At 50.2% G+C, this 26,146-nt stretch overlaps 1 protein-coding gene across 1 annotated transcript; it reads left to right on the forward strand.

Annotated features, from left to right (window-relative positions):
- The first annotated feature begins 325 nt into the window (after positions 1 to 325).
- Positions 326 to 22,916, forward strand: Bcl6 (BCL6 transcription repressor). The gene is given in 11 exon segments (XM_028875191.2): positions 326 to 396; positions 10,435 to 10,473; positions 11,320 to 11,491; positions 13,204 to 13,425; positions 14,833 to 15,810; positions 16,318 to 16,502; positions 17,850 to 18,017; positions 19,533 to 19,663; positions 19,767 to 19,857; positions 19,860 to 19,903; positions 21,707 to 22,916. Coding segments are annotated over 9 exon segments (2,124 nt in total). The 5' UTR covers positions 326 to 396; positions 10,435 to 10,473; positions 11,320 to 11,330; the 3' UTR covers positions 21,851 to 22,916.
- Positions 22,917 to 26,146: the final 3,230 nt, after the last annotated feature.

Here is a 26,146-nt window from a genome sequence, read left to right on the forward strand (position 1 = left end):
GAATTCCAGAGGCCGAGCTTTGCTACAGCGAAGACGCCGACGTCACGGAGGAGGAGCCCACGTGACGGCGGCGGAGCGGACCGTTCCATCGGCGGCCGAGGACAGGGAGGGTCGCCTGCCAGCCGCGCTCGCCCGCCGCGGGACCCTCGGTGTTCCGGGCGGCGGGGCTGCGGGGAGCTCGGTGCGGTGCGGACGGTGGCCGGCGGCGTGGCTCCGAGGCCCTGTGCCGGCCGGGAGGGCGCCGCGGCGCGCGCCGCCGTCGCCGAGTCCTCCCCTGCTGCGGAGCAGTGGTAAAGCCCGCAGCTCAAATTCCGAGAATTGAGCTCTGTTGATTCTTAGAACTGGGGTTCTTAGAAGTGGTGATGCAAGAAGTTTCTAGGAAAGGCCGGACACCAGGTGATTATTGCTGTTGCTGCCGCCGCCGCTGCCGCTGCCGCCGCCGCCGCTGGTGCCGCTGCCGCCGCCGCTGCTCATGATCATTATTTTACCTTTTAATTCTTTTTTTTTCCGCTTTTGCCAAATGCTTTGGCTCCAAGTTTCCTATGTGTATCTATTGATATAAATGTATCTATTTATTGATTCTAGCTGTCAGGTGTTAAAATAAATGCCGAAGATCAGCCCCACGTCTCTCCCACTGTAGGATCTAGCTTTACGCATACGTATATTCTTCTTTTTTTGCTGTCTTGGAGCGCCTCGGCCGCCTCGGGGAGGCTGTGCCGCCCTGCCCGGTGTTGTTTCGGTGTTTGGAGACGCTGGGGCGCGGGGCGGCGGGCGCTGGGCTGCGCGGCCTGGGAGGGCGGACCGCGGCGGCCCCGCCGGCTTCGCGCGGCTTGGCTTGCTTTCTCTGCTCGCTTGCAAACTGCCTTCCCCGCCGCTGCCTCCCTCCCCGCTCAGTTCTCCCGGTGCCCGCGTTGGCGGCTGTCCACCGGCCCCGGCCCCTCACCAGTCCCTCGCCTTGCAGCCGAGCCGGGAGTCGGCATGGGGGAATGCAAGCCAACTCCTCGGCTGGTTGCTTTCTTTTCCCTTTTCTTTTTGGTCATAAAGCCAGATGAAGTAGCGTGTCTGCAGTTTCCTTTGAGAGCCGTGCTCTTCCCAAGGAGAGACAGAGTGTTTTGGGGGAGGCTTCGCTTGCACGGGGGGGCGGGGATGTTGAATACTTTGAAAATTATTCTTTCTTGGTTGTGAGTCGAGGCAGTCGGGAACCCGGGTGCGCTCGGTCTGCCCAGCCGGAGGAAGGAGGCTTGAAGGCGGGACAGGGATTTTGGGGGGTGGGCGGGAGAGGGGTGCGCGGTTTTTTTTTTTTTTTTTTTTTTTTTTTTTGCACCTGCGGCGCTTTCAGCGTGCGGGACCCGAGGGATCTTGGCCAGCCAGCCCAGAGCTCCGGGGAGGTGGCGGGATTTCTGGCGGCCGCGGTGTTTGTATTTTGGGTGCTGCGTGACTGTGTTGGCTCTCAGCGATAATTCCCCTCCCTTTCCTAAATGTAATTTCATTTTTCCCCCCCTCGGTGCAAGCTGTGTAAAAAGGCAGCTATGGGCCTGGGTATAGCGGATTTCAGGCTTCAGATTCCCAAGGTCCTTCTTTTGGGCGAAGGAATTAAAACAGAGCCTCAGCCCGCGTTCCTGAGGTGAAAGACTAGGAGAGGATAGAAGAACACTTTGTGACTCTTGACTGGGGGACCCCGGACAGGAGGAGCGGGTGCGAAAGGGAGATCTTTGTGAGTGATTTTGCAAAAACAGATTGCGAGGTTGGTTGGATTTGCAACCTGTGGCTCTCCTCGAGGGAGTAGGAACGGGGAAAAGCGGCGGCGGCGGCGGCCCGGGGCGGGAGTGGGTTGGGAGTTGGAACCTAGGAAATCGGCTGCCTGGGGGGCAGCAGGAGCTAGAGGCCAACCCTGCCGGAAACAGTGAACGTTAAATGTCTTGAGAACTGTGGGTTGCGTTGCCTTTATAATACCGTGTTGTTGGAGCCCTGGCGAAAATGGAACTAGTGTTGCTAAAAGGACTTTTAAAACTCCCCCATGAAAAACAACACCACCAACCAACATTTCTTTCTTTCTTTTTTTTTAAGAGTAAAAATAAATAACCTCTGTGTTGTGCTCCCTCCCGTAGAGATTTAGTTTTGGTGCTAGGGATAGTGAGGGATTACCTCAAACCCGGTGCTGGGCGTCTAGAGCTGTTTCAGGGTCCTTGATTGTAGTAGAGACAAGTACCGCATCCCACCCCCTAAAAAAAAAAAAAGTGATTTTATCCTTGTCTTTTTCTTCCCAAACATTGTATAGTTCCCAGGAGGAAAATATTGCTATGGATGCAGTACTATCCACAAAGAGAGAGAGAGAGAGAGAGAGAGAGAGAGAGAGAGAGAGAGAGAGAGAGAGAGAGAGAGAGAGAGAGAGAGAGAAGAAAAAGGAAAGAGGGAGAGGAGGGGGCAAGGAGAGGGATCTTCGGAAGGGACTGTTTAGAAATACAGTTTGTGGCTCTGAGCTATGCCGCTGGCTTCCTCTGCAGTTCGCTGGTTTCCCTTTTTCTTTGCGAGGTGTTGTGTGTGGTTTTAATAAATAACTTTAAACTAAGGGAGGGGGCAGCATGACCCATCCGGAGACAGGTATCTATTTTGCTCACTATTTCCTACCAGGAGCCTTTGGCGCTTGAGCAGGACCTCGTAAATCTGCAGCCCAAGTTGAAGTTCATCTGGCCCTAGTCCACACGCTATTCCTGGAGGTAGCAAACACGAGCTCAGAGGAGTGAGGTGAAATCATAGTCTCCTTTATATACCGATTTTAATAAAAAGGAAAGATATTTGTCCCTGGGGGAAGAGGAAATGGAGAGAAAACACCAGGAGATGGACATTTCTCTTGCAAAAATGACTGCAGTTGAGTCCTGGGGCCAAAATAGAAACCTGTACATGGACAACCCCCACCCCCGCTTATAAATAGAAGTTTCCAGTATCCTATTTGGAAGAATTTCTTTTCTAATACTTTGAGGCGTTGAGTGATTTTAAGGGTCTGTTTGGTGCCTACAATAAGGCTGGATGCTGTTCATGACAACTGAGACAGCGAGGAAAAGCTGGTACTCACTAATTACCCTGTTCCTCTCCTCAGTTTTGAAGGCTTTACAGCAGGATTTTCTTGAAAAGACTGATTTATTCTGGGCTTGGTGGTCAGGAATGGCATCCTAGATTTCTAAGTTGTCGTTTACTGAGCCCCGAGGAGGAGTTCCAGTTATGGGTTGAGTAAATGCCATGACTAGATGTCAAAATCCTTCCTTCCCTCTGTCCCCTGCTGGGGATATCCCACTCTGTTGTGAAAAGAAAAGAAAAAAAAAAAACAAAAAAACCTTCAAGTTTCAGGGAGGTGGTGCGGCAGCGCCACCCCTTGGTGGGCAAAACTATTGGTAAAAACCAAATACTCGAAAAATAATTGTGAAATGACCGTAATTAGGCATGTGGTCCCAACTCCCTCTGAGAGATTTTCAAAAAAATTTGAGAGATGAAACCTTTAAAGAAAATACTTTGCAGTTAACCTCTTAAAAGAGGATAGAAACACGTCGTTTTCCAAACCAGCACAGGGTCAATAATAGGCGATGCCCTTCCCGTAATTTAAGGACACCCCTGCAGGGGTGGAGGTGGGGGGTGGGATGGAGTTGTCTCTTAGCAGCGACTTCTCGGGGCGGGGTGGGGGGGGGCTGATACAGTTCTTTCCCCCTTCGGACTTGACTGCTCAGGGTGCCCGAAGTCTGCTGATGGAAAAGGAGGAATGTGTTGGTGCGGAAAACCCGTGGGGCTGAAAAGGGCTGCAGTTTTTCCCCCGGGGGCTGTGGCGGCGTGTGCCGGGGTGGTGGGCAGAGGTCTGTGGGGCGCAGGGTAGCAGCGGCAGGCTGGGCTGCAGCCGCCGGGGAGTCAGAGCCGCGCGGCGGCGCGTGCTGGTGCCCTTCACTGCGCAACAAGTGGGGACCTCAGCGACGCGCGCGCGAGGGCCCGGCACGGTGGCCCGGCTGGCCGGCCTCCTTTCGCTCCTTCCGACCCTCCCTGCTTCCCATTTCCAGACCGGTAGCACCCCCTGGAGAACGTATTCGGTTCGGTTCCCCTCCCCTGCCTTGCTCAGTGGGTCAAGGTCTTAACTCCGATTTCCCCCTTCCTGGTGGGGATGGTGCGTGAGCTTTTCCCCAACCTTTGCTACCCCCCTCCTCCTCTTTTTCTCTCCCTCTCTCTTTCCCTCCCTCCTTTCCCCTCCCCCTCTCCTTTTTGCAAGAATTTCTCTCCGTACGTTCAGGTGTCATTCTTTTTGAAAGTGAGTGTAGCCGGCTCTGAGGAGTGGAGGAGGGGAACAAATAACCAAATAATACCTGAAAGCGCCTCCCGAAACGGTTGCGATGTTAGCTAGGGGCATGAGCACCGGAAGAACGGAATTACATCTGCCCAAACAACTAAATGTTTTCCGACTTCAGTTTTGGAAGCATCTCCCCTCCTCCCCCCACCCCACCCCACCCCCCGACTCCCCAAGAGACAGGCAAAAATCCTCTAGTTGAGGGGGTACGGTGTGTGGAAGGCTGGGCTAGTAGGGTGATTCTTGAACGGACCGAGTCCGCCACCTAGTGGTCGGTTAAGGTCCAGGTTCCTGCTCGGAGTGGTGGTCTGATCCTGATCAGGACCGACGGGAAGGGCATTCTCCAATGGGGACGGCATCTGACTTCAAAGTTTTTGACAAGACAGATGAAACCCATGCGCGCACGCTGTCCGCATCCACAGTCGCCCAGCCTTAACTGTCTATCTCGACCGAGAAACGGTCCTGTCTTTGAGGACGTCTGTGGCCTCTCCAACAGAGAGAGTTGGTTAGCAGAAAGATGTCAACCCGAAACGCGCAGGAGCTTTTAGGATTTACAACTTCGTCATTGCTGTTGTGGAATTAGGCCAAACAGTAAGTTTCTGAATTCCAAAGAATTCATCCGGGGAGGTTATCCCAGTTCACGGTGGACAGCCGTTTAACCTGAGGTCGCGGAGTCGACCGCTGCACACTGGAAACCGTTCCCTACCAGTCGTTAGCGTGAGGCTTTTGACAGTAGGCATGGAAAGATGACCGAGGTGCCGAGGGGGTGGGGCCTCTCAAAGCTGCGGCGCATGCTTGCCCTGAGAGTAGGGTGGCCAGGGACGACTTGGTCTAGCTGTCTCCAAGCTTGAACTCCCTCTCCATCCCGTTTATCCTTGACTTAGTGGCAGGAGAGAGAGAGACAGACGAGACACAGAGAGAGGCCGAGACAGAGGGGAGCTGTGAATAAACAGAGCATTATTCTTTGAGACTTTAAGCCCTGTCTCTTGAGTTAAAGTTCTTTCCCCACGCTCCTTACGGAGACGGCCCGCTTGCCCTGGCGCGCTGGCGCCCTCTAGCGGCGGTCCGCCGCGTCCTGACCGCAGAGGCACAGCTGTCTTCCCCCGCCCCGGCCGGCCGGGTGGAATCCAGTTCATCCTCTGTCACTGCGGGAGTTGTCCCAGGCCGCCGCGCGGAGAAATGCGCCTCTGTTCGGGTTGGAAACGAATCTGGGGACGTGTCTGAAGCGCGGTCAAGTTTGACTCATCGCTTTCCAAGGACAGTTAGTGCCTTCCATCTTCATTAACGTGAATAAAGACCTTGGCTGACTTCTGTCTAGATCGAATTTTAAAAGGCATTGTTTGCTTGGGGGGAAGATCATGCCTCTCTCTCTCCTGCCCCACAGTACTCCCCACCCCCTCCCTACCCCAGGGCCGATCCCAGTCAGGATCGGGGAAGAGATCTCTACTGAAGGACTTGGTTTGCGGGCCTTGCCTGCAGGCCTTCTGGGAGGCCAGGTTCTTGGGGATAGCGTCCCTTCAGCTCTTCAGATCTTGATGATAAAAACACATCCCTCTATTATTTTATTTTATTTCCTCGAAGTTTGCAGCCTTGCAAGAGCTCTGAGGCAGGACTCGTAACAGAAATGAAAGCCAGGACATAAAGTCCTCTGGAGGCCATCGCAAACACCCCCCCCATCTCTTCTTATCATAAGTATCGCCGCCGCCCAGTGGCAAGAGCACCAGTATTGTCCTCCCCTGCCTCCAGAACAGAAGCAACACTTGGACTCTGCCCATTATCGCCAGAACGGGGTGGCTAGACCTAAGCAAGCGTCCTGTTAGGAAAGAGCGCTCCTGCTGGAGCCCAGAGGCAGGTTTCAGCGCGTCAGCCCCACCTCCCCACTCCGCCGTAGTCAAACTCCTTGTCCCTAGACAGTGATGTGCACTTTCAGGATCCTCTTTAGAGGTCTTCGGCGAGCTATTGGAGTTATTAGATTACCAATAATCCAACAACCATCCTGGATAGAGAAGAGGAGTGGAAAGGCGTTCTCCAAATCCAGACGCTGGCCAAACTAGGTCAATGGGAAGGAGGGGCGGGGCGAGCAGCCCGCTGCAGTTTCAAGCCTTGATGGAGGGCTCCCTCTAGCGTTAGGCCGAGGTAAATACACCGTTTGGGATGATGGCACTTCCAATAAGTGCAGGGACTCCCCAGATACTCCTGTCCCATGTAAAATTCCCTTTTGTCGCGTTAGCCCAGGGCGAAGGACGAGGAAAACCCAAAACAGGATCTTAAGACCAGAGAGACCCCCATCTCTGGGGTGCTAGGCTGACCCCGCCTCCGCCACCGAAAGGATGGATGTGCGGTACAGAGATGCAACCCGCTACTTTTAGGACTGGACCCAAGTGGTGCAGCTACCGCCCCCAAGGCGCAAGGCGACCGAGAGCACTTAGTGGGTGGCCACAGGAGGGGGGGGTGTCATTCCTGGGAAGGCGAGGCAACCCTGCCATGTGTTAGTCGGCGCAGTCGGCGGCGCCGTTACCGGGTCTCTATGGTTTCAGGAAAATAAGATTCTGGAATCCCGGAGCCTGTCTGGCTTCAGCCTGGTAGCTCTGGCTCTAAAGAAGACTGGGCGGAAACCTCCCCTTTCTTGCCAACGTAGGCGGAAGGGGCTTTCAGTTTAGTTTTCTTTCAGATTTAGTGTTTTTCCCCCCCCATTCGGCCAGGTCTCGAAGGATGGGGATCCTTAGTCCTGGGGACTCCATCTTTTTGACCTTGACTTCTTACCTACCCATTCCCTTCTAAAGCAGAGGAAAGGGTAGCAAACAAGAAGACAAAAAGAAACCCCAAGGAATAACACCAAAACCCTAGGACAAACAATAACAAAACAAAAAGCAAACAAACACCAGCGCACCCAGTTGCCAGAATGGGGCAAACTGGAAATCAGGAGGCCAGCCTCTGTCTCCCGGCTCTTGGGCTCCGCACTCTGCGTCTTTCAGATGGCTGGGGTCAGGGATGGGGACCAGGGGGACTCTGGCCTGGAAGCCGGAACCCTTGTGGATGGCAGATTTAGGGGAAAGGGTGCTCCGTCCCGGCCAGCGCTGCGCAGCCAGCAAACCCGGACTGGGCTGTCAGGCCGCGGCTTCCTGGAAAGTTACTTCTCGTTGGAGCCCGCGCTGGGCAGGAGTGTTCTATGAAATCCTCAGAGCTGAGGTCGACTACGTTCCGGGAATGAGAGGGCTGTGCCATTCCCCTCGTGGCCCCCTGCTTTGACAGAGTAACAGGAAAAAAGGAAAAAAAAAAAAAAAGCACATAATACCGACGTGCACGAAAACATTTATTTGAATGTAACCAAATTAAGGGCCGTTACAGTCCTACCACCCGGCCCTGGCCGCACCTTCCGGGGCTTCGAGGCGGATGGGCAGCGGTGCCAGCCGATCGCCAGGGGGTGGGGCGGTCCCAAGGAAGACAGGTACAGCTAGGTGCGGTGAGCGAGTCTGTGCAAGCTTGCCAGGTGGCGGGGCTGGGGTTTGTGCCGGTGCGTGTGAGCAGGCGAGCGCGGCTGCCTAGTGCCACCCCCGCCCAAAGGGAAGGGAAAGGATGGAGTCTTTCGCATTGGCTCCTTGGCTAGCTCTTCCCCTTGCCTCTCTGATCTCTCTCTGTCTCTCTCTGTCTCTCTGTCTCTCTCTCTCTCTCTCTCTCTCTCTCTCTCTCTCTCTCTCTCTCTCTCTCTCTCTTCCTCCCTCCCTCTCCCTCTCCCTCTTTCCCTCCCCCATCCCAGTTCTGCTGCCTTCTTTGCCTGTTTTTTTTTTCCTCTCTCTCCTCTCCCCCCCTCTTTCCCCTCCCACTGGAAGCTCCGTTCGTGAAGCTTTTCTCATTGAATGCACACGAGGAAAGCGCCCAGGGAGGAAAGGATGCAGGGGTGTGTTAGTCATCATTTAATTCTTAGCTGGGGATTACTGCAGCTGGACCCGGAGTTAGAGCGGAGATCCAGTTCTGGTTCGGTTCTCCTTGCTGGCCTGATTCTCCTTGGGGTTGTTTGCGCAGAACATTGTGGTTGGAGAATGGTTTTTGAGAACTTGGGCAAGGACTTGTTCCTGGAGCCTCAGTTTCCTTCCTAGTGAGTCCGGGCCGTTTTAAAGAGAAGGTACAATAAGGGGTGGAAAACGAATGAGTGATTTGTAAAACAAATAAGCCGAGTGCTAGTTTGGAGAGCTGCCCAATCGGCAGCGGCAGGGACAGCGTCTGGAGGGAGGGAGGTGGCATTCAGCTCAAACATGAGCCCCCACCTGGGCAGCTGTGCCGAGACCTGCTGAGCACTGGTTGGCTTACGGAGAAGTGAATCCTTAGAGCGGAGTGACTCCATAGAACCCAGGCTGCCCCTGTCTGGACGTGTGCTGTGGGGAGGGAGGCAGGCTTAAGGTTAAAAACAAAAGCCGGGGAGCAGCCTGACAGTGGACATAGCAGGGCTGGCTGTTTTGTTTGCTTGGAGTCTGTCCTCATCTGGAGTGAGTCACTGCCACTTGTCATGGTGAAATGGCAAATCTGGGCTTCCTGTGGTTCCAAAAGTCTGTGACTGGAAATCCACAAGTGAGCTGGTGGTTATGGCTCAGCCCAAGTATTCCAGAAGAGGTTTGTGGATCTCTTCCGTGGGGAAGCGGGAGAAAGTTAGTAAATAAACTTCACGTGTCTTCGGCATTTGTTTTCAAAAGAGACCTTGATTGAACCTGGGTGAGGTTCAAGTGAAATCTGTTTCCTCACTCTGAGTTCGGATGGGCTCAGGAAGGAACCGGCTCTTCTGTCTTTTTCTGTCCTCTCTCTTTCCCCATTTCCTACTCCGGACCCACTCACTCACACGCATGTATTAACCTCGAAACCGATGAGATTGGCTGACTGGCACTTGGGACCACAGAGAAATAGCTGAGTGGTCACAGACTCCAGGGAGCCTCCCATTGTAGAGTGCTCATTTGGTAAGACTCAGCCCCGTGGAATGGGGCAAAGTTTGTGTGGGGAAGGAGCTTGAAACTGAGATTCACCCACCTCAGGGTGCTGCTGTCCTGCGTGTTCCACAGCACGTAGGCCGACTTGGAAAGGGGACAGGGATCTGAGCCAGAAGACCTAGGGCCAGGACATCAACTATCTACGTGGCCCAACATGACCTCACTGGCCTTAGGCTCCTTTACCGGGAAAGCAGCTTTGGAGGGCTGTGCTGTTTAAATGGGAGAACAGAGTTCCAATATATTATTGTTCTGTTCCGCAGCCCGCATCCGATCGTAAAGGAGAATCTTACACCTATGCTCCTAATGATTTTTGTTTAAAAGAAACCAATTTGGAAAGAACACATACTTCATTAAATCTCTTTAAGGCTCCCTGGCCAGTTCTCAGCTAAACCACACAGTTAAATCTTTCACCAGCCAGGAGAAGCCCAAACTTGGAAGCTATGGTCAGTCCTCTGCCTGGTTTTAGACCTGGAAACAGAGGGAGGGGAAACTTTGAAAAAGAGGGCAAAGATACTCAAGGAATGCGCAAACACCATGTCTCGGGTTTTATTCTGTAGACTTGGTATTCAGTCTTCAGTGTTCCAAAGAATCAGGAGATACTGGCGGGCTGTTTGTCCTGAACAAGTCATTTGAACCCTGAGTCTCAATTTCATCACCAGTGAAATAAGGATAAAGATATTGGCCCTATCAGCCTTGTGGAATCATTCTAAGACTTGAAAGATAATATTTTTAGCAAGGGTTTGAATAGCATCCAGTGTTTTTAGGTCCCTGAAGAATCATTATCATTAATATTGAAAGAACTACTTAATTTTTTTTTTAGTTTCTCATAAACTCAAATGGACTTTTGACGTGTATTTTTTTTTTAACCCGGGGAAAGGAACTATATGTGTACAGGTATATGTAATTAATGTATGCGGTGGTATTCCCAGCACCAAGGATAAGGCATTGTGACCGGATGGCTGTGAGTTGTTTCTATAAGCACAGAGATGGAGTATGTTTGCTAGCTTGTGGGAAAACGGCACCAGCTGGCAGGCTGCAGCTATCAAAGCAAAGCTAACTACGTGTGTCCTAAATTAAGACCGGAGTGGACAATCTTACACTCATTTAGTCAATCTCTGTTTGCTCTCTTCTCTGCAGTTTTAAAGCAAAATTTTGGACTGTGAAGCAAGGCATTGGGTGAGTGAATTAAATTATATGCTATAAGATTTGTAGATGAATTATTTCTTTTGGATTTTACCCGTGCATGTTGTTGTTGTTGTTGTTGTTTTTAAGCTTGCCACCTTTCACTCGATGAACAAAGGATAATGAATTCTCTCCGTAGAGGTCTCAGTCCTCACCCCTCTGTCCTATACTAACAGACTAACACCATTGCACGGTGTTATTCACTCATGCCCTTGTTCCTCCTTAGTTCAGGCTAACCTGGTCGCCAACTCTGCCAGTGCTGGGCTAGTGTTAAGTTTTCAAACTATTGAACGAAACAACTCACCATCCCAGAGCATGGAATGGATAATGAAATGACATGCTGATAAAAATAGCTGCACCTTTAAAAAAAAAAAAAAAAAAGAACCTATTATGGTCTAGGCACATATTTCTAATTTTAAATACCACATAGGTATTGCTGTTCTATTTTGGAAAGCCAAAACCCAGACACAGTAACAGCATGCTCCAAGGCACAGAGCTGGTGAAAGGCAAAACGAACTGGGTAACTCTCCAAGAGTGGTTTTCTCCATTGCAACATACTCACGGCCTCTCAATGCTTGGCAGCGTCTTTAGTGTGTGGGAAAAACACTTAACAAACAGTCCTTCCCTTCCCCTTTCCTCTACAGAGCTTTCTACCCCAGCTTTTATTCTCCCCATTTGACAGCTATGAATCGTAATGTCCAGAGATGGGCTATGAATCGTTCGTTCACTAGACACCTGAGTTGCATTCTACACCTTAGCATGCTAAGCCGTCTGTTTGGCGCTCTCGGGCAGCAGGGAATAGGCTCTTGAGGACTCACAGGAGTTTAAACTTCTGTTCAGGCGAAGACAACATGGCCTCACCGGCTGACAGCTGTATCCAGTTCACCCGCCATGCGAGTGATGTTCTTCTTAACCTTAATCGCCTCCGGAGTCGGGACATCTTGACCGACGTCGTCATTGTGGTGAGCCGTGAGCAGTTCAGAGCCCATAAGACAGTGCTCATGGCCTGCAGGTGAGTGGTCTCGGAGTGAGGGGTGACTGCAGAAAAGGGGGAGCTGGAATTGGCAGCCAGTGAGATGAATATGTAGGCTGTTTTCCTGTGTCTGAGGTGACATTCCCCTAGTCTCCAGATCTCAGCACATGGCCTGGTGTTCTGGACTCTCAGAAAACAGTCGAAGGAACACACCTTTAGAAGAGAGTTACTGTTTCAAAGGCACAGTGGGTGAAGAAATGCACTCTCAAAGACACAATGTGTCTGAGGCCAGCAGGGAGACACGTGCTGGTTACTAAAAGAAATTCAGTTAGCTAGTGTGAGGATGCAAAGCAGAAGAGAGTTTCTAAATGGTTCAAGCAAGCGTGACATCTTTTGCCCTTCAATGTCATAACTGTGCTTTATTAAATAATTATTTTTTGAAGCAGGGTTTCATGTAGAGTTAGCCTTGAACATATTACCTAGCCAAGGCTGGCCTTGAAATTCCGATTCTCTCACTCCAAGTGCTGGCATTATCGGTATGAACCACCATGCCCCAATTACATTATTAATTTATACTGAACTATATTTCCATGATTTAAGCACAGAGTGCATAAGACAGCTAATTCTTCATAGTTCCCCAAATTTCAAGATTCCTGGGTGACATCGTATTAAGTCATTTCTAAGTTCTCCCTGCCAGCTGACTCCTGTGGATGGCACTATGTCTCCATTTTGTAGATAATGAAAGCAAGACACAGGTCTGTGTAATGATGCACAGCTCAGCATTGCAAGTAGAGATCGTAGCCAGTGTCTAATAATAGCACTTAAAAAAAATAATGTGAAGGGCTGGCTGGTGAGATGGCCCTGTGGTGAAGGCATTTGCTGCCAAGCCTGATGACCTGAGTTCAACCTCAGGACCAACATAGTGTAAAGAGAGAATTGACTCTCACACGGTTGTACCGATATAAAATAATAGCTAGTGTTTAGTACATACTGTGTGCCAAGCATCAGTGTATACTGCTAACATTTTTCATTCTTGCCACAACCCTATTAATTCTCCCCTGACTTGGCAGATAAGGAAACCAAGGAACAGAGGAGTCAAGGATATTAGCTAAGGCTGAAGAGTTGCTTATTGGGGAAGGACATTTGGCTCATTTCTGTCAACCCACCCAGAAAGAGTGGAGTTGAGATGACAATCTCGTCTAGAATTCTAGTTTTAACTGACCAGACAACGTGACCTGAAGGCATGGCTTGGATTTGACTCGAATCTTCTAGGATAATTGACAGTCTGGTGATCCTTGGGCTTTGAGAAAGGTGATGGAATATATATGGACGTGTTGTTATTTGTTACCCATCCCTAACTCGCTCCTCGTGAAGTAGACTTTTTAAAATTAGGGTATTGTGGTAAAGGAAGGAAAATATGAAACATAGAGTCAGATTACTGACTGCAGATGAGTGCTAAGTTAGACAAAAGGAGAGCAGTGCTGTGACTCTGAGAACATCTCCCATACTCTGCTGTCTCAGTTTCCCCATTTGTAAAGGTGGAACTTGGTGGTACACATCTCGCAGGATTAGGGAGGACACAGGTTAATGCAAACATGCAAAAATGCTTAAAGAATTCCTGGCATCTGCTGGGCTTACTACAAGTAGAAGTTATTAGTAAGTGCCACGGAGCTTCGGGCTCTGGGCTCTGGGAAGACAAGGCGCGCAGGTGCTTTGTGACCACTACAGTGGCACCTTTGTTTGCTTTACAGTGGCCTGTTCTACAGCATCTTCACCGACCAGTTGAAATGCAACCTTAGTGTCATCAATCTGGATCCTGAGATCAACCCTGAGGGGTTTTGTATCCTCCTGGACTTCATGTACACGTCCAGACTCAACCTGCGGGAAGGCAACATCATGGCTGTGATGGCTACAGCCATGTACCTGCAGATGGAACATGTCGTGGACACATGCAGGAAGTTCATCAAGGCCAGGTGAGCTGCTGCCTAGGTAGACGCTGTGGATACAGAAAGGGTAGTTCCGGATCAGAACTCATGCATGCCCTGACTTCCTCAGCTCATCCTTGTTTGGCAGGCAGCACTTTGCTTTTCCTGACGACTTTCTCTTAACGTTTTTATGCCTGTGTTAGTTCTCCTGTAGGTTTCTGTTGTAACTGCTTATAGATGTACCTCAGTTCCCGACCAGAGCATCGGCTGTTGAGTTTACGTGGCTGTGATTCTCTTCGTCTCGGTCATTACGCTCCTATGGGGGGGGGGCACTTCATGAATTGAATTGAGTTCACTTGGTCTAACCCTAACCCAAGGGGTAGGAGACATGAGCATCACCAGAGGGCGAGCATCCCGAGAGGCAAAGAAGTTGAGCGCCTTGCTAAATGGAGCAGCTACTTGAGGCCAGACTCTTTCAGAATCCCTTGACTCAGCAGCTTTAGGGAAGCCTCCTTCTTTCTTAACAAAGAAGGGATTTCCAGTCTGTATTTGAACATTCCCAGGGACTAAGAACTCCTGTTCTCAGAGCCATACTGTCTACCTTGGGTAGCTGGGAAGTCCCTCTTTGCAGCCTCTTGAAATCTGGCTCTGGTAGCCCTCACTTTCTGATCTGGCTCTGTGGAGAGCGAGCGCGTTCAGCTGCCCTACTTTTCACCCACGTAAGTCCCTTTAAGTATTTGCAGCCAGTGTTTTTGTCTCCAGTGGGTGATAATGGCGGCAAGTTCATCATCGCCATCATTTGGGAGTACTTTATACAGGTCAGGCCTGGTGCTCCGAATGGTTAAGCAGCTTGTACCGGGTCAGAGCTGGGTTTGCAAACCAGGCCAGACTGCTCCGGAGCCAGGGCTTCTGCACTGGTCCCTGCCTTCTCTCTTCCATGGACTTCCCGGTGAATCCATTGAACCTACAGGGCAGGTCTTTTAGTGGATATCCTCCGAATGTGTATCCTCCAACATGCACACATCCTTCCCTCCTTCTTTCCGTGTATATAAAATGCCTGCTTCTCCCTGCAGGATTTTTGCTCGAGCAGTTTATCTCAATCCTCCAAATGAGATAAAGACTATAAAAAGCTTTATGTAATTCATAAAATTCTAAATCGTCGGAAGAATTGTAGTTCCCAAAGACATGCTTCCATCTGTGCCTCACGCTTGCAAGGTCATGTCCAGTCAGATACAGAGTATATGAGTAGCTCTTCTTCCTCAGTTTCCCCAACTAGGGCTCGGATTGCTAGACTGCTGAGTGTTAATACCCTGTAATTCTGTTCCCACTCCAGAGTCACATCTCCCGTGTCTGGCTGACTCAAGCCCAGATGGGGTTCTACAGCAGTGTCACCAGAAGGTCACCTGATTAACGGTTCTAATTTTGGCTCCTTTTTTTTTTTTTTAACCCCCACAGTGAAGCAGAAATGGTCCCTACACTTAAACCTCCCCGAGAAGAGTTCCTGAACAGCCGGATGCTGATGCCCCATGACATCATGGGCTATAGAGGTCGAGAGGTCGTGGAGAACAATCTGCCTTTAAGAAATACTCCTGGGTGTGAGAGCAGAGCCTTTGTCCCTAGCCTGTACAGTGGCCTGTCGACACCACCAGCCTCATATCCTATGTACAGCCATCTCCCCCTCAGCAGCTTCCTTTTCTCCGATGAGGAGCTACGAGACGCCCACGCCCGCATGCCTGTGGCCAACCCCTTTCCCAAGGAACGGACCCTCTCCTGTGACAGTGCCAGGCCAGTCCCCAGTGAGTATAGCAGGCCGGCCATGGAGGTGTCCCCCAGCTTCTGCCACAGCAACATCTACTCACCCAAGGAGGCAGTCCCCGAGGAGGCACGGAGTGATATGCACTACAGTGTGGCTGAGGGTCCCAAGCCTGCTGCCCCTTCTGCCCGGAATGCCTCGTACTTCCCCTGTGACAAGGCCAGCAAAGAAGAAGAGAGACCCTCTTCAGAGGATGAAATAGCCCTGCATTTTGAGCCCCACAATGCACCCTTGAACCGGAAGGGTCTGGTCAGTCCCCAGAGTCCTCAGAAATCCGACTGCCAGCCCAACTCACCCACAGAGTCCTGCAGTAGCAAGAACGCATGCATCCTTCAGGCCTCTGGCTCCCCTCCAGCCAAGAGTCCCACTGACCCTAAAGCCTGCAACTGGAAGAAGTATAAGTTCATTGTGCTCAACAACCTCAACCAGAATGCCAAACCGGAGGGCTCTGAGCAGACAGAGCTGGGCCGCCTGTCCCCTCGAGCCTACCCTGCCCCGTCTGCCTGCCAGCCACCCATGGAGCCTGAGAACCTTGGTCTCCAGTCCCCAACCAAGCTGAGTGCCAGTGGGGAGGACTCTACCATCCCCCAAGCCAGCCGACTCAATAACATCGTTAACAGGTGATTTCAGAGGACGCATGGGTCTAAGGTCAGGGGTTCCCTGAGCACAGTTCTGAGGTTCATAGCCTCTGATGCATGCAGAGTGCAGGCTTGTTTTGTTTCTGTCTGAAATGCTGAAGGGGATTAGGATCAGAGTGAGTTTAGCCTGAGTCGGGAAGCGTATTACACTGAAGTTGTATTTTTTGTTTTAGTTTGTTTTGTTTTCTGTAGCAGGAGAGAGCATTGGTTTGTGTAAGAGAAAAGCATTCCACTACTTCCTGTGGTGTTGGTGGATCAGGGAACCTTTTAGACTGAGGGAGGCTGTGGGCTGCAGGCCTGGGAGAGGCAAGTGGGCCTAGAAGTGAAAAGAGGGCATTCGTTGACTCAAGCCAGCAGAAGAGGGCTTCAGAACTGCACACGCTAACTGGTCTCTGGGCTTGCGTGAGCATGCAGAGAGAGGTTAGCGTGGAGACCACATGGACCACTCTTCACCGCTGGGTGCTGATGCCCCCTTTTTCCTGCCCACAGGTCCCTGACAGGCTCCCCCCGAAGCAGCAGCGAGAACCACTCGCCACTTTACATGCACCCCCCAAAGTGCACGTCCTGTGGCTCTCAGTCCCCGCAGCACACAGAGATGTGCCTCCACACTGCTGGCCCCACGTTCCCCGAGGAGATGGGAGAGACCCAGTCGGAGTATTCGGATTCCAGCTGTGGTGAGTCCCTTTCTCCTTCTTCCTCTCAATGTCTCGGAGAAGGGGGGGGGGCTCTGCTCCATGGGATTTGTGTTTCCATTTGTGATGCTGTTCCTGGGACATGGCCTGGATTAGAAGTCCACTGGTACTCACCATCACCAACAATAGATACTCCTCCTCCCTCTCCCTCTCCCAGGAGCGGGCCTGATCCAGGCAAGGAGGTGATGAACTGGGGTAACTGCAGTGGCTGAAAAATCTCCAGCTTTACCCCAGTATAGGTGGCCTGCAGGGCTGCTGGCACCCCCAGAGCTTTCTCAGCCTGTCTGCCCAAACTACTGTACGGACCTGGGTGCATGGTAGTGTTTCTTGGAAGGCTGTAGGTTCTCTGTGGAGAAACATATGGCCTTAGTCACTCATGTGTCTTTCATGGGCCTTAGTTGGTTCCTAGCATGGAGGATGCACTTAGAAAAATGTTTGCTGAGTTAAGTTAGTTGAACTAAATTATTAAATTAACATTTCCATATAGTCAGTCTTGGCTCCCTCAGTTTTTAACCCGGTAGAAGGTCTCACTCTTTACCCAGCTCTAGCAACTGTCTTTTGTGACCAAGGAACCTACATATAACCAGGGTTAAATTGCAGTGATACACCATTCTCAAACTGTTGTGACAAAATAAAGAAGTCGCTGGCTGCAGGCAGTTTGGCCCAGGGTCCCAGATCAGAGGGAGAATGGAGCCTGTGCCCGCCTGACCTCAGATGACTGTTCTTTATTCCAGTTCCTGGCTCTGGGCCTCGGTTTCACCTTTAGTGTCCTATCTCTGTGTGAAGATGACCATGGAATCTTCATCATTAATCCCTTCTGTAGGGACTTAAAGAACCCGTGTCTCATGTCCCCACAATTTATTCTTTTTTTTTTTTTTTTCATTGTATGACGTGCTCCTGTGAGAGGGGCAGGACAGGATTATTAGCCTGACTTTGGAGAGAGCAACACAGAGAAGCTTAGAGGGTCTTGCCCCGGGGCTGCTGTGTGTGCATACAAGTTGAACTGATAAGAAAACCTTCTCAGAGCTCCAGGAGGAAAAAAAAACCAAAAAACTAAAACTAAGGTGTCCTCAAATTGGTGAGGCCAGATGAGAGCCCTAGAGTGAGTGTCTGGACCTTGGGATTCAGCACGCCTCCTGTCTCTGTCTTCCATGGCTGAGACTCTACATGCTAAGAAAAATGAAAATCCCACTGGTCCCCTGGGTTCCCCTGAGTGCTGGTTAGGGAGCCTGGGGTCCAGCGTAGCGCCGACATGGCTCCAGAAGAGGGAGGCTTTGGGGCTCTACCCTGTCCCCTCCTGCTGACCCGGTGTCCCCCCACACTCTGCAGAGAATGGGGCCTTCTTCTGCAACGAATGTGACTGCCGCTTCTCCGAGGAGGCCTCGCTCAAGAGGCACACGCTGCAGACGCACAGCGACAAGCCCTACAAATGCGACCGTTGCCAGGCCTCCTTCCGCTACAAAGGCAACCTTGCCAGCCACAAGACTGTCCACACGGGTATGGCCTTGTCCCACAGTGAGTGCTCCAGTCAGGGATTGCAGACAGTGACCTTAGGAAACAAACAAACAAACAACAACAACAACAACAAAACCCCTGAGGACTTTGTGGGAGTGAAGCTGGCCCCCCCATCCTGTGGGTCAAGCCCCCTTGGGAGCTGAATGGCCCTCTCACAGGGTCATATATATCGGATATCCTGCATGTCAGATGTTTGCATTATGACTCATAACGGTAGCAAAATTGCAGTTATGAAGTAGTAACGAAAGTAATTTTATGATTGGGGGTGGGTGGGCCGGGGTGGTCACCACAACATGCGGAACTGTATCCAAGGGTCGCGGCGTCAGGAAGGTTGAGAACCACCGAACTAGGGGCTTAACCTGCCTTGTCTCTTCCACCTCCCCTTATTCTTTGTGTTTCCTCTGAGATCTTATCCCTGCTTCTCTGCCTTTGCTGGGGTTAGAAGAATTAATCCCCCTGGTTGCAGGAGGAGACCAATGCTGATAGAGGCAAAGTGGATTGGGTTTGGGTAAAGCCAGCTAAAACTAAGAGCGCTGGATGTCCCTCAAGGACTTATCAACCAACTTACACTCTTCTTCCCAGGACACTTCTCACAGCCTCATTGTTGTGGGCATTAACTAGCTCTCAGACCTTTCAGTGGCCCCATTATCCCTGAAACTTTCCATGGTGGAAGGCTCAACCGTAGATTGGTTTCCTCTGCCCGCCTTCTGCTCGGCCCCACACCCCGCCTTGCTTGCAAATGGAATACAGCTGTACTTGCCACAAGCGGAAAAGTATGTTCTGGGAGAAACTGGGGCAGCCTGATTGTATCTCCCTGGTGACTGAGTGGCTTATTGCATCAGTCTGTCCAAGGGAAGAGCCCGAGGAGTCTTCCCAAGGTCGTCTAGATCAGCCCTTCCCATTCAGAGAGGGAAACTGAGGCCCAGAGAAGGGCAGTGTCTTGCTCAAGCCCTACAGGCAGATGACCCTAGCAACAACACCTGTTCTACAGGTCGGGCTTCCTGAACCCTTCCCCACCGGGTCCTCTGCATAGCATTGATTCCCATCCCAACCATGCCACCCATGCTTGTTTCTTGGCCTTGTCCCCTGCCGCCTGAGCTGGTGTGTGTGAGCAAGGATGACAGGTCCCTAGATCAGTGGTTCTCCACCTTCGAGTCATGATCCCTTTGGGGGGTCCAACGACCCCATCGCAGGGGTCACCTAAGACTGTCGGAAAACACAGCTATTTACATTACAGTTCCTAACAGTAGCAAAATTATAGTTGTGAAGGGACAATGAAAATAATGTTATGGCTGGGGGGGTCACCGCAACATGCGGAACTGTAGTGAGGGGTCGCGGCATTAGGGAGGTTGAGAACCGCCGCCCTAGATCCTCCCACTGACCTCCCTGTAGAGAAGGGGAGGCATTCGTGGCCTTGGACAGGAGTAGTTGCTTTGAAGTTTAGGGTCAGCGTGGTCCTCCATTATAATGGGGAAAAAAAACGTGTCTTGGCAATAGGTGAGAAACCCTATCGTTGTAACATTTGTGGAGCGCAGTTCAACCGGCCAGCCAACCTGAAGACCCACACCCGAATTCACTCTGGAGAAAAGCCCTACAAGTGTGAGACCTGTGGAGCCAGGTTTGTGCAGGTGAGCAGGGCAGCGTGGGGAAGGGACGCTGTGGGGATGAGGACCTGGGCCTTGGCTGGCGGTGCACCCTGGCCGCACCTCTCACACTGTGCTCCTCCTCCAGGTGGCCCACCTGCGTGCCCACGTGCTCATCCACACTGGAGAGAAGCCGTATCCCTGTGAAATCTGTGGCACCCGCTTCAGGCACCTCCAGACCTAAAGAGCCACCTGCGTATCCACACAGGAGAGAAACCTTACCATGTATGTGGACCCTGTGGCTCCTGGCTGGCCTGGGAGGGAGGGATGTGGAGCGGGTGGGCAGCGGAGCTGTGTGCTCCAACCTCTAGCAAACAGTGGACTAATGATGTTCAGGAGATCCAGATCGGAGCTTGATTGTCAAAGTCTCAGTGTGCTCATCTTTGAAATGGAGGCATGGGTCTGGGTGACCTGGGCCTTAGGAAAGAAGACATAGAATTGGGCCATTCATTCTTTCCACAAATACTTGCTGAGTGTCTCCATCATACCTCTACACTAGATATGTGTGGAAGAGTACCTAAGATCGTGAAGCAGAGCTTAGAAGTAGGAGAGCAACCAGAGAGAAACAGCAAAGAAAAACACCAAAACCGGAACCCAAAGTAAACCTAGAAAACATCGTTTCAAGAAAGAGCAGGCAGGCACTGGAGGGGGGTTGGGCAGTTAAGAGCCCTTGCTGCTGTTGCAGAAGATGTGAGTTCAGTTCCCAGCACTTGAACTGGGTGGTTCACAACCACTTATAATTCCAGTTCAGGGGATTCATCACCCTCTTCTGGCCTCCCTGGTACCTGCACACATGTGGCGCAGATATAAATAAGCCCGCACATGCGTCAATAAAAATAAATGAAATTCAAAAGAAAGAGCAGGTGCCTAAATGCTTTGTGCCATGTTAAGAACAGGCTGTAGGGATGGTTGTGTCACAGAGCAAAGTCTCAGCAAACGACGGCCTGCTGGTTAAGTTCTGAATGTTGTGTAAGCCAAAACTTGGACGTTGTGAGTTGTGTGAAATTTAACTTTCATAGGACATAATATACAATTGGAACGCAGCCACACTGATTTGTTTACCTAGTGTATGAGGCTGCTTTGAGGCGTCAAGGGCAATGCTTCAGGTGCTGCTGGGCTAATCAGTGAACGGTTTGCTCACACCCGGCGGTAAAGTGTAGCAATTTTTGTTCACTTGCCTCTAAGGCTTTGGATGAGTATCTTTGTACTTGCTGTTTCTCTCTTGGCAAATTAGTTAATTTTTCACCCTTAGTGCCTTAGTTTCCCTATCTGTACATTGACCCAGAAAGTACTGCCTACTTCATGAACTGGCTCTGTTTAGGTAACTAATTCATTCAGTGCTTTGAGTTGTTCAAGCTCACAGCTATGGCGTGATCTCTCGGAATTTTAGTCACAGAGGCTATAAGAATTGAAAGGGACATTTGGCATCGATTGACACAACCCTTTGCAGAAGGGAAAGCCAAGGTCTTGAATCTCCATAAACTTAGGCCATCTAATCCAGTTGTGCTATTGCATTCAGACTGATTTCAGTTTTCTGAGGGTGCATTCTGCTAGAGAGTAGGGAGACTACAAAGTCTGGATGAGAAGTATTAACTTCAAAGTATCAACCACCTGACTGAGGACGTTAATGCACCAGGATGATTGTGGGGCAAGGCTGTAAATCTGAGATCTAGAAAGAGATGGACTGTTTTATCTTAGATTCAGAAATGCATTACTAATTAGGGGAGTTTGCATCGGAATTTATTTTGGATAAGACTTGTAATCATGCAGTTAAGTCAGGGAAGGGCATCTCAAGCCCGGGGACCAGGAGTGACACATTGGAAGGGAAGGCAGGGACATTTGCTCAAAGTACACTGAACATCCAGTGGAAGCCAGGATTCAAATGGGTTCTGAACCCACCCTTTTAGAGGGAGGAGCTGCCTCCGCCCCACCCTCACAGGGACATCTGGGCTCCGCTCTGGGTTTTTGAGAAATGACACGTTCCTCGAGTCGATGACGGCTAACACTTTGCTTCTGGTGTCTCTCCAGTGTGAGAAGTGTAACCTACATTTTCGTCACAAAAGTCAACTGCGACTCCACCTGCGCCAGAAGCACGGCGCCATCACCAACACCAAGGTGCAATACCGCGTGTCGGCCGCCGACCTGCCTCCGGAGCTCCCCAAAGCCTGCTGAAGCATGGAGTGTTGACTCTCCCGAGCCCTTTCCCCCAGAACCTCCCCCGAAGGATGCTGTAACACTTTACAAAGGTCATCCCATGATGTAGTGCCTCTCTCATCCACTAGTGCAAATCATAGTTGGGGTGGGGGGGTGGGGGGTGGGGTTTGCGGACCGGGAGCCAAGGCAGCTCCCCTTCCCACACTGCCATAAAACATTAAGAAAATACTATTGCTTCTTCTTCTCCTATGTGTACGGCAAACCATGTCAGCAAAAAAAGCAAAATCATTTTTCTGTATCAAAGTAGGGAAGAAAGCAAAAGTTCAGACGTGACAGGTTGCAACATGAGGAATGTAAACGTTCTGTGGGAACAGAAATCTCTTTTGTATGTAAATGTATTGTTTTAAAAGACAAGACTTCAGTATGTTGTCAAAGAGAGGGCTTTAATTTTTTTAACCAAAGGTGAAGGAATATATGGCAGAGTTGTAAATATATAAATATATATATATAATATAAATATATAAACCTAAAAAGATATATTGAAAATATAAAACTGCGTTAAAGGCTCGATTTTGTATCTGCAGGCAGACACGGATCTGAGAATCTTTATTGAGAAAGAGCACTTAAGAGAATATTTTAAGTATTGCGTCTGTATAAGTAAGAAAATATTTTGTCTAAAATGCCTCAGTGTATTTGTATTTTTTTGCAAGTGAAGGTTTACAATTTACAAAGTGTGTATTAAAAACAAAAAAGAACAAAAAAAAGCTGCAGAAGGAGAAATGTATACTTTTGTTCTAGTTTTCAGTTTGTATATACCTGTAACGTGTCCTCACGGTGCCTTTTTTCACGGAAGTTTTCCATGATGGACGAACGTGCGCCATCCCTTTTGGAAGTGTTGGCAGACACAGGGACCTGAAGTTGTCACTGACTGAAGTCTCTTTGGGAATGTTTGACTCCTCCCACATTCTGCGTCATGCTTGTTCTTATAATTACTCCGGAGACAGGGTTTGGCTGTGTCTAAACTGCATTATTGCGTTGTAAAATATAGCTGTACAAATATAAGAATAAAACGTTGAAAAGTCAAGTGAGATTTCTCTGAGGATCTATCATTGTGTGGAGATCCATCCGGGTGGGTCCAGCCTCCCGTGTTCATGTTCCAGTGGGAGATGTTCTAGAAGGGGAAGGGCTGCTGGCCAGGGAGATGTTGAAAAGGCCAGATGGGGGTTTGTCCTCTTTCTGCCTGTTTTTGTTCCGAGCACAGGATCAGCTGCAGACCCCAGACACAGGGCCTGTAGGTCAATTGGAGGATTTGAATGGACCCTTCCCCAGCTCTGGGTCGCGCTCTGTATTCCAGCCCTTGCTCTTTAGACACAAACGTTTCGTGGTCTCTTCCACACGTGAGCCTCATCAGTTGATTATTCCTTTCTAAAGTGAGAGGTCCCATGGTGGCCCTGGCTTCACAAACAAGTTCTCTTCACTTGGCTACCCAGGGCAGGTCAGAGGCATCTGGCTTAAGCCACACATTTCTCAGCCTGGGTACATTTGGTGTCTCCCAGGTGACTGACAGATGTTTACAGACTTAAAAGCTTTATGATTGGCCAGAGGCCAAGCAAGCCCCTACCCCTGTGCTGGAGCCCAGCCACCCCTCCTCTGTAGGTTGGATCACCATTTTTGCTGTAGTTAGTTCTCTGTCCCAGCTTATCTAAGAGGAGACTGGATTAACCAGACCGTTTATGAGTCCATGATTCAGATGTAAGTTCACACTGGCCTGCTTTGGCATCCATTCTTACTTTACCTCAGAAAACCCCAAGGACCCAGTCTGATTGACAGGCTCCGAGGACTGGGAAGACAAGCATGGTTCTGGTAATGGGCCCGGAAGAGAAAGCCCGCATCCCCTTCCTGTTCCTGGGTGGCAGTGGCCAGGGGACACGTGCCCACCGACCAGCTCGCGGCAGTGGCCGCCGCAAGCTCCGAGCACGTGTCGGGAAGCCGGAGGAGCTGACCACCCAGAGCCCCAGAGAGAGCTTCAGAAAGTCACGCCGGCACCCTCTGCCAACCGCACGGGCCTGCAGCTCAGGTTTCCTTTGAAAATGACTTTAAAGGACTTGCCAGCTCAGGGCTTCAGCTCACCCTGTTCTTTGAAAAGGGAGAAAATGATCCCTCTGCTCCCATAGAAACCTGGCAGAAGAACTTACAGAAGAGACCAGCTTCAGGAATGACAATTCACAGGCCTGAGGGAGGCTGGCCCCAGGCTCGGTTTGCTCCCGAGAGTCTGTTTTTGTATCATTACTATTTATGAGGGAGACGGAGGAGCAGAAGGGGGGTGTGTGTGTTCCAACACAAGAGAGATCAAAGACAGAGCTACTACAGTCAGCTGATGATTAATAATAAGTAACAAGAAAACATCTCTAAACAGAGTTATTAAGAGAGTACAGCCCAGAGCAAGGGGAAGAGAGAATTTTATTACAAAAGCATGGAGTGAATCCATTTTCACATTAAAAAAAAAAAATGGTGTCTCAAAACCCAGGCTGTGCTTGATATTGTCTACATCATGGACGTTTGGGGGGCGGGGGGCAAAGGTTTGTCAGGACCTCGAGTTGAAGCATGTATGGAGGTAGGTGTATCAGCTTTTGTTATAGTTTGCTTTCTGTTGCCGTAATAAAACACAGACCAAGAGCAATTTGGGGAGGAAAGGGTTGATTGGGCTTACACATCCTGATCCCAGTGCACTTTGAAGGAAGTCAGGGCAGGAACTCAAGGCAGGAACCTAGAGTCAAGAACCGAAGCAGGAACCACCACGGAGGAACACCGCTTACCGGCTTGTTCCCCGTGGCTTGCTCAGCCTGCTTTCTGATGCAACCCTGGCCCATCTGCTCAGGACCCTCCCCCATCACATAAATCAGGAAGATGCCACAGAGACTTGTCTACAGGCCGGTCTGAGGGTAGTATCTTCTCAGTTGAGGTTCTTCCTTCCCAGATGACCTTAGCTAGAGTGGAGTTGACAACTGAGTAGCACAGATTTCTCCCCGCTGTGGCCGAAATGCTCAGCACAGCGAAGAAGGGTTGACGTAGGAAGGGTTGATGTCCCTAAGCTCACAGCCTCAGAGGTTTCTGTCCGTAGTCCCTGGTTCTGCTAACTCTGGGCCTGTGGAGAGACAGGATATCACGGCGGACAGGAAGCAAAGAGAGAGAGAAGGTCAAGACACAGTCCCAAGTGGCCTATTTCCTCCAGCTAGGCCTCAACTTCTAAAGTTTCCAGAACCTTCTAAAATAGTGCCACCCACTGAGGACAAGCCTTTTAAAACAATAAATTGCTTTTGGAGAGATTGGGGGCTTGACTATATATCTAAATCACAGTGGTAGGCCTATGGATGTGAGTAGACACGCAGAGCTAGCTGTTCAGGAGTTGGAAGATACACAGTAGAGAGAACCTTCCAGTTCAAGTGTCTCTTCTGATCCATGAGGTGACTAAGGGAAACAGGTCTGTTGCCATGGGGTGACTGGGCAAGTAAGGAGACCAGGCTCCTCCTTACCCCAACCCTTGGAAAGAACAGGTGTCTGTTCTGATTTAGGGAACTGACGAAACGGCAGGACCAAGGTCACGCAGCTAAGTGCCCAGCTTGCCTGAGTTCCCACACCCAGCTATTTGTGGAACTTCATGTTCAGTCAGTAGTTAGGGCTTCGGCATCTTGTTTTTATTTCTTTGTATCCCTCACAGCAGTAACGAATACGAGCTTGTCTCCTGTTCTCTCGGAGGCATGCTCAGGAAAACGTTAAGAGAAGGGGGAAAGAAAACCAGGGAAGGGCTGACCTCTGGGCACTAGTCAGGCCACAGCAAAGGCGGAGCCCCAGAGCGAGGCTCTCAAAGCAAAATGATCTTCCAGTACTGGGTTCTATAGATCTTGCTATCATCTGGAGGTTTCTGGACTTACATTTCTATGAGACTCAGTATCTCTCACAACTACTTATAGTTGGGTACCTGTGTCCAGCACCCTCTCTTTACATGGACTAGTCTGTGTGGGTTTCTAGTTTCTGGAACCAGAGCACAGTTTATGTTGGCAGCCAGACTTCATATATATTTCATAGTTCATGTTTGATATAAGTATATCTTTGGGTTTTAAGTTACTTGTTTTACAATGTTCTTATTAATATAACTACTTCAAAATATATAAAGAGGATCATTTACTAATCTCTGAAGTGGCAAAGGGAAAAGTATCTACAGTCAAACTATTAAATGAGATGATTGGAAATTGTTAAGCAGTAACATTGCTCCCCCTTTTGGCTAAAATCAAGTGTGAAACTGTCAAGTAATAA

Source organism: Peromyscus leucopus, chromosome 12, assembly GCF_004664715.2.
Source record: "Peromyscus leucopus breed LL Stock chromosome 12, UCI_PerLeu_2.1, whole genome shotgun sequence".
In the NCBI taxonomy this organism is placed as follows: domain Eukaryota; kingdom Metazoa; phylum Chordata; class Mammalia; order Rodentia; family Cricetidae; genus Peromyscus; species Peromyscus leucopus.